This window comes from Charadrius vociferus, unplaced genomic scaffold, assembly GCF_000708025.1.
Source record: "Charadrius vociferus isolate BGI_N301 unplaced genomic scaffold, ASM70802v2 scaffold472, whole genome shotgun sequence".
Classification (NCBI taxonomy): Eukaryota; Metazoa; Chordata; class Aves; order Charadriiformes; family Charadriidae; genus Charadrius; species Charadrius vociferus.
Genome location: NW_009647735.1, coordinates 613,944 through 626,446, shown reverse-complemented (window position 1 = coordinate 626,446; position 12,503 = coordinate 613,944). Strand labels below are relative to the sequence as shown.

Below are 12,503 nucleotides of genomic sequence, written 5' to 3'. Positions count from 1 at the left end.
GTGAGACAGGGGAAAAAAGATTAAATTGTGTAATGTTTAATGATCCTTCCGAACATCTGTTACAAGTTTTAAAAAATGATTTTTCAGGAATGTGTTGGCTTTTTTTGTTCGTGTTGTTTGTTTTGAAATTCAGATATTAGGATTAGAGTGGCAGCCTCTGCTGGAGAGTTGAGAATAGTAATTCCTTCTCTTCACAATTGAATCTTTCTTTAGTAGTTCAAATACCACATTTTCCTGAAGCTTTATTTAAAAAAAACCAAAAAACCAACAAAACCTTGAAAATAATTTTTATACATTTCAGTTTACTTGAAAATAATTATGCGTGCTCAGCTAACAAGTTTGCTTCCTTAACTTTTGATTCCAGGTGCAAAGTACATGTGGATGCTGCTAGGAGGACTTGTGCACAGATGTCTTATAGCAAGGGAACCAGAAGTATTTTAATGTGTATATTAATGAGACTGTCAAGTTATATGATGATTGATTGAATAAAGTGGATGTTTCCTCTGTATAATTAGGGTCCAGGAAGAATGTCGAGCTGCCAAAGGTGAAATCGAAATTAATTTATACACTGTTGAAAAGAAGAGAAAGCCATCCCACACCTTACAACGGGTGAGTTAATTCACGAGAAGAGAGAACCTGGGTGTGAAGCAGTGCTGAGCACTGAGCAAAAGAGAGACAAACAAAAAAACCAAACCCCAATTTTATTAAATTACTTAGAAGATCAATAGTACTAATGGTTTCTCTGGATCTCTGTCTTCCTTCTGTAACTGTAATTTGTATGTCTTTATACTCTAATATGTAAATAGCAGTGGTAAATCTCTATCCTTAAGGCTTCAGTAGTGGGAAGATGTTGGGAAAGGAAAAGAGCAGAGCCACAGTGGTGGGTGTTCAGTTTGACTTGTGGAAACTAGGAGAAATATTAGAGGTACCACACTTTTTTAAGTGTCTAGCTTTTATCTTATCCAGAGACTGCAGGTATTTTTTTAGAAAAAAATGATATTTGTTTATAACTTCCTTTCTAAGGACTGCTACTTCAAAAAGTAGAATTGATATTGAACCAAAAAACCACACCTACACGTGCACTGAAATGAACCACAGGCGCGTAAAAGATATCTTTTCAATTCTAATTCTAGATTTCCTAGTTGCCATTTGTAAATGGGATACAATGTACGGTCACTTTAACGAAGCATCTAACTGTGCAATTCATTATTAAATCTCTAATCTTTTTCTTTTTGTCCCTCCTGTCCTGTGATAAAAGAATGATTATCAACCAGGAAGTGGGAGGTCTTTGAGAAGAAACCAACGCAAGCGCCAGCATGCCTACCAAACGCGCTCCACCATAGAACACAATCAGCAAGGAGCAAATCAAAGCGCACGTGCACGGGAAGAGTCAGACAGCTCCTCAGAGGTCTGATACATCAAGCGATTATTTCAATAGGTCCCCTGTTCACAGATAGCGTGGTTTGACAACACATGTGCTCTGTGTTTCAAAAATAACAGTAATTTTTATATTTAATATAGATGTTTAATATTAAATATGTATATTAATATACATAATATAAAATAAGCTCTGAGGTTCTCCACCTAGGAAGAAACACTGGAATCATTGAGTCTTTTGGATTTGTGATGTTACTGTAGTTTGTTGATCTCGGAGAGAGAAGGATCATTTATCTCAATGCCAGTGCGGTATTCAAAACTGGCTTAAAACAGGTTGTGTATTTTTGGAAATCTGAAACATTTTCAAGTAAATTTAACTGGGTTGTGTTAAACCACTTGCTATTTTGGGATTTCATACTGCACATATATTCTAGGTCACATTCACTACTTCATCTGCAGATGGCTGTTGAAAGAGATTGAGTATTGGTATTAATCATTGATATTGGCAAGGGAAGAACTTAAAATATACTGGATTAAATATAACTTGTTCTGATTTCAGGAGCATGCTAAGTAAAAAAGAGACTGAACTTTGTTACTTTGTAAATGCATTGAACATATAGAATAACTATAAAGCTGGTCACTTGACTCTAAAATTTATTAATCAGATACTTAAATAAGAACTCCTGGTATGGTTCTAATGCCATTAAAATTCACATCTCTTTCTAGAAATTCTATAAGCATGTAGTATAATATTAATTAACATACAGAAAGAAATTGTGGACTTATTTTAAGCTAAACCAGTCCTTAAATACAAAGCTTTCCTCAGCTGAGGCAACTCATATAACTTGCTTGCAAACAAAAATGATAGATTGTAAACTTGGCCCAGAAGTGAAACCTTTTGTTTTTAATACAGGAAGATGAGACTGTTGGCACAAGTGATGCATCTATGGACGATCCTGTGGCAGCATGGCAAAGTGAAAGCAGTTCCAGGTAGCGTTATTGCTCTCTTAATTGTTAACATTAATGGATTACGTAATTTAAGTAAGACAGTTGATATTGTGATACCATACTGCTTCAAAGCAGTACAGATTTGTTACACCGTGATTGAAGCAAAGTGTTTAGTACTCTCAGGTAGTTAAAAATGGTAACCAACAAAATTTGTGGGGTCTGTGAACGGACAAATACTTTTATGTGTTTGAGTACCAAGTAATTGTAGAAGTTTTTATAAGAGTATTTAACATAAAACCAGTGTGAAAATTTCTTAATTTTGAAGGCTGACTTTGTGAAGCATTTTATATTTGGATGTGTTTAAGAGCCGTTTAGATGTGGTGTTGGGGGATATGGTGTAAGGGAGAACTTTGTAGAGTAGGGTAGATGGTTGGACTCGATGATCCCAAGGGTCTCTTCCAACCTAGATGATTCTATGATTCTATATTGTATTTTTTTGTGGGTTTTGATATTATTTTTTTTTTTGCAAAGTCAAGAACAATTTTGAAAGACCATTTGTAAGAAAATGTTGTATTTAATTAAGAATTGCTTGAAAAAATCAATGCCAGTTAGTCATACGCAATAGAAATATTGATAGAAGTGCATACATAACTTCTGTTCATTAGTATGTCCTAATTTTGCTGTTGTCAATATGTATTTGTGTACAATTTCTACAATCTCTTTTCTTATTTTTAATGTTATGCTTTTATGGCTGAAAGGGCTATGAGCTAATATAAATACTTTATGTGTGTTATTTGGATATTAAAGAAGTCAGAACTGTATTTTTAGAAGTGTGCTCTAGTTTTCTAAATTTTTCATGCATTTTGTGAAGTCAGCCTAAGAATCAATGAGATAATTAGTATGAAAATATTGGTATCAGCCCTAACCGTAGTTTTACCGTGAGTTTGCAATTGTTAAAATAATTTGCTGAAATACACAAACTAGATAGCACTTAGGTTTTCTTTAAATTCACTTTTTGTGCTAATCCTGACATCTGTTCCACATAACCAGAAGAACAGGTTGAATGTTTGGACCTTTCACTCCATTGTGTGAAAACTGAAGTGCTGTTTTCTTTCCTACAACTTTTTATTATCTACAGTGATTCATCAAGTGAATATTCTGACTGGACAGCAGATGCTGGAATTAATCTCCAGCCTCCAAAGAGACAAACCAGGCAGGCAGCTCGGAAAATCTGTAGTAGTTCTGAAGATGAAAATATGAAGGGAACAAAAGGACTGGAGCCAAAACGAAGGAAACTTAAACAACCTAGAAAAAAGGTCAGCATTTTAAATTTTTTAAGGTCTTTTGGACTTTATGTTTTCAAAGTAAAATTGTTCACAAACAAATATACAGTAAGAAAGATCCTATAGATAGCACAGTAATTGTAATACCAGAGTAATTTTTTGGTGCTATGGTGCCATAGATGTACTTCCATTTTCATGCAGGTAGTTCTGCATTACAGGTGGGATGTTTTCTCCTAGATTTATGCTCTTCACTGCAGTTGGATTTACTCCAAGGGGGTTTTGTTGTAAAATTATAATGCATCTGAATTGTATCTACATTGTCAGATTTCTTTTTCCTGGTACTTTGTAAAGACGACATTTAGAATATTTCTAAGAAAACAAAATAATATCTTTCTTTATGAACATTTTGATCTTCTATTATATTTATAACAAACATGTCTTATTCCCTACTATTTAGCTGAGGTTTTGGGGAAGTTGACACTCCAGCATTTGCTTTGCCCTTATATCTAGTTATCTTCAGTAAGTGTTGTATGAGGAGTTTTTCATGTGTTCTACCATAGTAATTATGGCTTGCATTCTAAATTTCATGCAATATATTTAAGAAACCAAGTGGACTGCTTTCTATGGAAGGTGAACCCAGTGAAGAATGGCTTGCCCCACAGTGGATTTTGGATACTATACCCCGCCGCTCACCTTTTGTCCCACAAATGGGAGATGAGGTAATGAGTATAGCAATTCTGCAGTTCCCCCCGAGGCTGATGAGCTTGTTTTGGTCAGGGCTATTAAATCTAGCAATATTTGCAGTGAATCATGCTCCAGATAGGGTGAGTTTTGATAACTTTTTTTTTTTCAGGAAACCAGTTGCTTACAGATAGCTGTCCTACCTCTCTTTTTGTGCACATGTAACTTATGAATAGCAGGAAGAATTGATTGTGCATCTTCAGACAAACCTGCATACTTTTCAATGATCCCAAGTTTGAAAGCACATAGCAGGTGCCGCTTTGGGGGCTGATATAAATATTTTTTATGGAGAAGACTGCTGTATAATGAAATAAAGAAATGTGCACTATGTTCTGAAAGGGATGATGCCTGAGGCGTTTGTAGAAATTTTAGAATAAGAAGGAAGAGAACTATCAGTAAAATAAAATAATACGTTTTTTTTTATTTTATTTTAAGGTCATATACTTTAGGCAAGGCCATGAAGCTTATGTGCGGGCAGTAAGGAAAGCAAAAATTTACAGTATTAATGTGCAAAAACAACCATGGAACAAAATGGAACTCAGGGTAAGTTAAATAAATACTTCAAAGAACTGAATGTCTCTGTAATTTTAAATTGACGTTAAAAATCAGTATGAAAAACATGAAGAAAGCATTACTTTAAAATGTTAATATAAAAATTAAAATTGTAAATCTTAAAATTAGTGTTTTTATTAACACAAAGCCTTTACATCTGTTGAGTTCTTGAAAATAGGAAGCCAGAAGGATATTAAAGAATGTGAAAGTTTATCTAGTGTGTTATTCTTGCCTGACAGATTAAAAAATGTAGAACATTGAATAAAAAAAGAAAAGTAAAACTGAGAGTAGTTAAGCACTGGAAGAGTTGCCCGGAGAGAGCATGGAATCTTGAAGACTTCTCAAAGCTCAACGGGACAAGCTCTGAGTGGCTTGATCTAACTTAGATGTTAGCCCTGCCATAAGCAGGATTTTGGACTTGATGATTCCTGGGGGTCACTTTCAACCCAAATTATTTTATGACTCTGTTTTTTTTCCTGAACACTAATTCATGCAGAACCCACCACTCAAAAGCTGTTAATAGTTCTATCGATACTTCACAATGACCTGAACATCTGGGTTCTATTTATTGTTTTAAATGCTATGGTAAGAAGTAAGACATCGTGGTGTAAAAACCTAAATGTATGCACAAGCTCTGTTAAACCGTGGATCTAGCTAAGCATATAATTGTGTATATTCTTAAATTCTTGGAAGGGCAAGACAATATCTTACAATGTATTTTTACAAAATAAAAGTATTACTGGTTGCTCGGGTAGCTGCTAAGCTTACATAGTCATGTTGATTTTTCTTATCCTTTTGCTTTGAACCACTGAGTCCCTTAATACTTAATCCACAGTGCCACCGTATTTGTTTTTCCTTGCTTTACTTAGATTTCTTATCAAGAGAAGAGCACATATATGTGCTAATATTCATATATGTGTATGCCAGTGGTTCTATTAATTAAAATAATTGCTTTACTGGAAAAATACTCAGTTACTGGTCCTGGGTATTCAATGATTCCAGCTGTAATCTTCAAAGGCGTCATCAGTTTGTAAGGCAAAGGAAATAGTATTTCGTTTAGGATAGAGATCTTCCTACCGGCTTATGTTTGACAGGATGTGAACATAAAGGCTATTATTGAATTTCCTCTTTAAGAGGAAGAATTTCCTTTTATTTCCCCTGTATGTTGCTAGGCAAAGGTGAGAGGCCCTGGGTTTAGTCAGGTATAACCTTTGGTGCTGTCAGTGTGGTTAAAACCAGAGTGGTATGTTCCTTAGAACCTTATTACAAAAGTTAAATAATTTGTGGGTACCTTGTTCACAAATCTGCCAAGGGAATGAGCATCTCTCATCTTTTTTGTTCTTAAGGTGGCTGTGATTGACTTTTAGTATTTGGAAAAGAAAACTTTCATGGATGAAATTACCTGGGCTCTAGAATGGAAACATATTTGGTTTTTATTAATAAGTTTGGTCCTTTAACATGGATGGTTTTGTTGTTAGTGAGTTAAAATAATACTGTTCCATGCTTATTGATGAATAGGAACAAGAATTTGTGAAGACTGTAGGAATTAAATATGAAGTTGGGCCTCCTACGCTCTGCTGCTTGAAGCTTGCATTCCTAGATCCAATCACAGGCAAAATGACAGGAGAGTCATTTTCCATTAAGTAAGTAATTGAAATGCTGATGACATTCTTCAAGAGATTTTCTTGCAATTTAGAAGATTCACCCCTCCTTTCTTTTTTCTCTTGCAATGCATGATGATGGCATTAATTAGTTATTACACCAAACTGGAAAACAAAATGCATGAAAAGTGTTTGGCGAGTGATTGTATTGTACATGTGGAGTTATGCGTATGGGTCATAGAAGCTTTTTTTTTTTTTGTCTGTTTCATGAAGGTACCATGATATGCCAGATGTTATTGACTTCCTTGTGCTGCATCAGTTTTATAATGAAGCCAAAGAAAGGAACTGGCAAATAGGTGACTACTTTTTTTCCACTTCCATATGTTGTGCAACATTTCTGCAGCTGTGTAATAGGATACAGCATCTCTCTTACGTGATACCATGCATGATGTTATAGCGGTCATGGGACACTTTATTTGATGTTTGCTGCAATTCCTTTAGCAGAAAAAAAAAAAAAAAGAAATGAGAGAAACTGTTACAAGGTCTGTGATAGAAGAATCCATTGTTACATTGTGATGTGAGGCATGGAGGCAGCTGTGACTAATTACTAGAGATGTGAAAGCCCTCTCTTCAGGGGCAGGGCTTGATTCCTGTAGTGCAAAAAATAACAATTGAAGTAGTGCATTTATGAAAGATGAAGTTGATTCTCTAAAAAGAAGTATTTAATAATTGTTTATGTTGTTTGTTTCCTGAATGCAATGTTTTTCCTTATAGGGGATAGATTTCGCAGTATAATAGATGACGCTTGGTGGTTCGGAACTGTGGAGAGTCAGCAGCCTTTCCAGGCAGAATATCCTGATAGTTCCTTCCAGTGCTACTGTGTTCAGTAAGTATTTACATAGCTGTAAGGTATCACACATGTATACATGCTCTGGGTCTCCTTGATGTTAACGAGCAATTTAAATGTGTACCTCTACAACTAGGATCCTTTTTCCCATTTAAATACATAATCAGCCACTTTGTTTTCATTTATTTAGTTACGAACTTATTCATAAAACAACACTTAGTGTAAACAGCAGTGCAGTGAATATATAGGAGATACAAGAGGAAAATAAGGAGTTGACGTGTAGCCAGTGACATTTCATGCTTCTAATAGGCATGACCTTTTTGTTTAAGTCTGGTAGAGAAAAGGTGTATTGTTATGTTCAGCTCTAACATGCATTTGGATGTATTTTTTTCAATAGCTGGGACAATAATGAGAGAGAGAGAATGAGTCCATGGGACATGGAACCAATTCCAGAAGGAAGTAAGTGTGTGTTGAATTCATGTCCATGTACAAAGTAAATAGTTTTTTGCCACTGCAAGTGCTTACTGTTGTTGAATTCTTCGTATTTAGCTGCTTATCCAGAGGAGGTTGGTGCTGGAGTTCCTGTGACTCCAGATGAGCTGACAGCTCTTCTCTACAAACCCCAGGAAGGAGAATGGGGAGCCCATTCCAGAGATGAAGAATGTGAACGAGTAATCCGGGGGATTGAGCAACTTCTTTCCCTTGGTATGTTTGGAGGAAAAAGGTGGAGGAATTAAGAATCTCAGCGTGGCGGCACAGGACTGAAGAGTAAATAGGATGGAGCGTTGGGAGTTGGTGTGGAGTATTTGAAATGTGCTTAACTAAATCATTGAAAAGAGCCTTTTAAATTCCCTACGATGTCCTTTTCAGTTATATTCCCTTTTTTCTGGGGCTTGACCTGCTTCCTTTCAACTTAATGGGGATTCTCAGTTGGTCATATCTAAATATGAATGAGCAAAACCCCTCAAAAAAACAACCAATAAGCCCTCACCAAACATCCTTGCCAACAAATACCTTGTAACTAGTTTGTAGCAGTTTAATAGCATGCTATTATTTAAATTTTATCCTATATTTATACACAGGACATGTCTGTATTCTTACTTTGCATTGCTTGTTGTAGTATTCCTGTTATCAGTGCATATGCCATGTTGTTTTTCAGCCATACGGTTGGCTGCTGGCATGCAAATCTCGGATGCGATATTTCACTACTGTTGCAAAAGCATTTTTTAACAGATGGCACAAGAGGGAGAATCCTACCCTTTGGGTAATGACATATCCAGCTGTAGATATGTATTGCTTTTGCTGAATTCTTAGAAAGAAAACCCAGAAACCATTATAAGGAATCTAGTTATCAGATAACTTCCCTTCTGATATCTTCTGAGGCATTTAAATTATTTTGATCTTTTGTCTTTCAGATATTTCTAATCCCTTTGCTGTTCCAGTGGACCTTAGTGCCTATCCCATGTATTGCACTGTTGTTGCTTATCCAACTGACCTCACCACAATCAGGAGGAGACTTGAAAACAGATTTTATAGGTCAGTTAGATTTTTATTTCTTTGTAATCTACACTTACTATAGCCCCATTGAGGACAATATGTTTAGCTGAATTACTGTGTGATGCCACTTCAGCAATATATTTCTTTGATAAGCCAACAGCATAAGATCAGATTCTATTTGGCTTTGGTCAAAGTGAGTCTTCCTGAATAATAATTTCTTTTGGCCACATTGTTAAGGCAAAAGCTGGTATATCTGGATCTGGAGTGTCTTTTTTGTTTAACACACAGCGTTACACACACTGGATGCGTTACAGGCGGTGCATATTTGCCTCATCTGTAGCTCTACTGCCTTTGCACCAGCTGCTTTGCTTGTATTGCAGTTGCCAGAAGTGGGATAAATAGTGCTGTAAACTAGAAATCTCAGTTTTTCCAGTTAACCTGGGGATAAAAAACATCCTACTCTTTTTTTCCCCTCTGAGGACCACTGTATCTCTAAAGCTTTCTCTAAGTGGGAGCAGTCAGCAGTCTCCTTGTGTAGGTTTCCTTCCTCTTTTCATTCCATTCATTGCTGATTTGAAGAGAGCCACAAAGCTCTTGCAGCCTGGCGCATTGGAGCACTCAGCAAGTCAGCAGTATGTGAAGAGAAACCACTTACCTTGGTCTGTGGCAACCTGTTTACCTTGGACCTGGATTACCTGATTCCTTTTTTTACTGAGGAATCCTACTGAACTCAGAAGGAAAATAACGTACACCTTCTTCTCCAACCCTTTCCTTTTTTTTTTTTTTTCCTAGGAGAATCTCTGCACTGATGTGGGAGGTACGATACATTGAACATAACGCCAGGACTTTCAACGAGCCAGACAGTCCTATAGTCAAAGCAGCCAAAATTGTAACAGATGTCTTGCTTCACTTCATTGGGTAGGCATGATTTTTACTTTATAGATGTGACATCTTGAGTTTCTGAGATACTTGATTATTTATTTTTGGCTTTTGTTGCTGTCCTGCAGGGATCAGAGTTGTACTGATATATTAGAAATATATAACAAGGTGAAGGCAGAAGACCTAAGCAGTACTGATGAGGAAGAGGAGGTAAGACCATTAAGTCTGATCATCAGAACTTCTTGCCTTTTTACATTCTGCACCTGGAAGATTTTTGTTGAGTTTTTATTTTATGGGTAGTTGCACTGTGTTTTTGAGATGAGCCTGTTTAGGTCATTTGAGTTGCTCACCTGGGGCAATAAACTCCCATGAGTAAGTAAAAATGATTCTGGGAACTGCCTATCTTTAATCTTCTCTTAGTACATGATGTTTTGTTGTGTGAGGAAGTATTAGTAAGTAAGGGGAATATGAACTGGGGCTATTATCCAGTCTGCCAAACCAGAAGGACAACAGCTCTCCTATTGTCAGGGAGGCAGCAGAACTGGTTTTCTTATGTAATTCTGTGTCATTTCCCGCCAGTTGTACCATGGAGTGAAGTGGCAGGTAGAAAGCAGGGTAGATATCACTTCCTTTAACTTTTTCTCTCTCCTTACACCTTCTCCCCTTAAATGCAGTTTGTAAACTGCATTTTGAAATGGGCTATAGTTTCTGTTGCAAAGAAGTGACCTCTTATAACCTAAGTCACTTGGGTTTGTTTTACTTTTTCAGTGATGCTTTCTAATACGTGAGCTAGTATAAGATTTAGTTAGGAGGTTTCTTCCCTCCACCCTTCCCCCAGACATACTCCATTGAGGCAGTTTTGAAATATTTAGGTTAAACCTGATGCTGCTTGAAGACCTCTATGCTTATGGCTGGTGCTATTGTCTTGGATTTGTAGTGAAACTGAAAATCCATACTACAATGGAATAATTTAATTACTTTTATAAAACTGAAGATATAATAACAGCATCTATTCTCACAGACTATTAAAAGAGTATTTTGAAGAAAATGAGGGATTTCCATGACTTAAATAGCAAGCCCCCCTTTCCCAACCTAACCTTCTTGTGCTAGTTGTGAATCTCATCTATTTCATGTCAAGCATTGATCAGAAGTATCCAAAATTACTACTATAGCACCTTTCTTTCTCTCTAGCCTTTCAAAGAGCATGTCTTGGTTTATAATAAGTTTTAAAATTAGAAAGAAATTACTTTCAGATTCTTTGTAGGGTATTCCAAGCACTCACTTCTCCACTCAAAATTAGTTATTTTTAATTGTGGTAGAAAGGTGTACAAAGGAGTTTTTGTTCTAATTTCTAATGACACGCAGAAACAAACTCCACAACTCACAGAGAGTTATAAAGGAGGTATGTTTATTGCAGCGCTGGGTGCAAGGGGGATCGCTCCTCCAAACTTGCACACTGTAAAGGGTTAGTTATACAACTTACATACATGCCATATATACATATTCACAAGGTTTTCGGGAAATGATTGACATGTTTATTACTTTTCGGGGAACTCATTACCATAGGCTACTCCCACTCCAGTATATGCATTATAGCCTCTCGGTGGTCCTTCAGAATCCTCTGGTAGTCGTTTACTCTTCTTTATCACTGTATTGTTTTGGTGAACTGTCCTTATCTGGTTGCCAAAGCTGCCGAGCTCAGTCTGGCCAAAAACTGGTTTGTTGTGTCCCAATGGTCCTGTTCTCTTTGCTGGATGATCTTGTGACAGGATTTCAGTATCTTGCTATGCTATTTGTCTAACTGGATGTTGTTTCCTGTATCACTAAATCCAGATTCTGAAAATAATAGTAAATACACCTGATGTAAGTAAGGCACTACATGAAACCTGAATAAACAGCTGATCAGTACAGCTGCTCAGGGCATGACCGTTTAGGCAGGGGAATGCAGGTCTGCAAGGACGCAACTTAACTGAGTCTTAAGGACTGAAAATAAGCTATTAGTATTTCTCACATGTTTATATATAATTTATATGGAAGCAAACTTGGAAAAGAGATGAAAGAGCTTGTCCACCTAATTCTTCTTAAACTTATTTAAGTCCTAGTTTGAAGCTAGTTTCTGGTTTGCTTGAACCATTCATTGCGTTTGAGTAGTTCAAAACTGTGTTGTTTGTTGTTGGCTGATGCTTTAACCCCCTTTTCCCGTTGGGGAGGGTGCGTGCAAGCATGCATGTGTGTAATCGTTACCTTTGCCTTTAGGTGGCAGAAGTAGATGTAGATTCAGATGCTCCAGGAACTTCCTCTGGAAAAAGACGAGTGAGTAAACATTTCTGCTTGGTCTGGCTTGTGAAAAGAGACCAGGTACTGAAACACTCATTTAGGTCTGGAATGGTTTAAATTTATCATCGCCTATAGTCTGTAGAACTGTGTGAATTCAGTTGCACGTGTATGTAAGTGTTGGCAAACCAAGGAAGTTATCGTGCAGGAAAAATTACTTAAATGCTAAAGAGTCTTTTTTTAAATCGATTTGAAAGATTAAATTTTCAATCAAAATTGGATGAAAGCTGACAAAACCAGCAAGCCTGGATCTGAAATATTGCATACCTTTCATGGGTTTCAGTGCTTACATATTAACAGAAAAGGCATATTTCTGCAATTTGCATACTGCATATTGTGCGATCAGCTATGCTTTAATCTTACTGCAATTCTCTTTTTATTTGTGGAAATCTGCTTTGAAATGTAACACTAGTAAATTAATTGGGACTTAAAGGTAAAAGCCTG

At 36.5% G+C, this 12,503-nt stretch overlaps 1 protein-coding gene across 1 annotated transcript in view; it reads left to right on the top strand.

The window, feature by feature from the left end:
* BRWD3 (bromodomain and WD repeat domain containing 3) overlaps positions 1-12,503 on the top strand; it is a 48,021-nt gene that overhangs the window by 27,963 nt on the left and 7,555 nt on the right. The window contains exons 16-30 of the mRNA XM_009881677.1: positions 516-609; positions 1,259-1,408; positions 2,291-2,367; positions 3,464-3,641; positions 4,211-4,327; positions 4,785-4,892; positions 6,420-6,544; positions 6,776-6,858; positions 7,277-7,388; positions 7,747-7,808; positions 7,899-8,054; positions 8,765-8,885; positions 9,639-9,764; positions 9,854-9,935; positions 11,982-12,049. Coding sequence (XP_009879979.1) covers positions 516-609; positions 1,259-1,408; positions 2,291-2,367; positions 3,464-3,641; positions 4,211-4,327; positions 4,785-4,892; positions 6,420-6,544; positions 6,776-6,858; positions 7,277-7,388; positions 7,747-7,808; positions 7,899-8,054; positions 8,765-8,885; positions 9,639-9,764; positions 9,854-9,935; positions 11,982-12,049 — 1,659 coding nt within the window. The remainder of the gene's footprint in view (positions 1-515; positions 610-1,258; positions 1,409-2,290; positions 2,368-3,463; positions 3,642-4,210; positions 4,328-4,784; positions 4,893-6,419; positions 6,545-6,775; positions 6,859-7,276; positions 7,389-7,746; positions 7,809-7,898; positions 8,055-8,764; positions 8,886-9,638; positions 9,765-9,853; positions 9,936-11,981; positions 12,050-12,503) is intronic.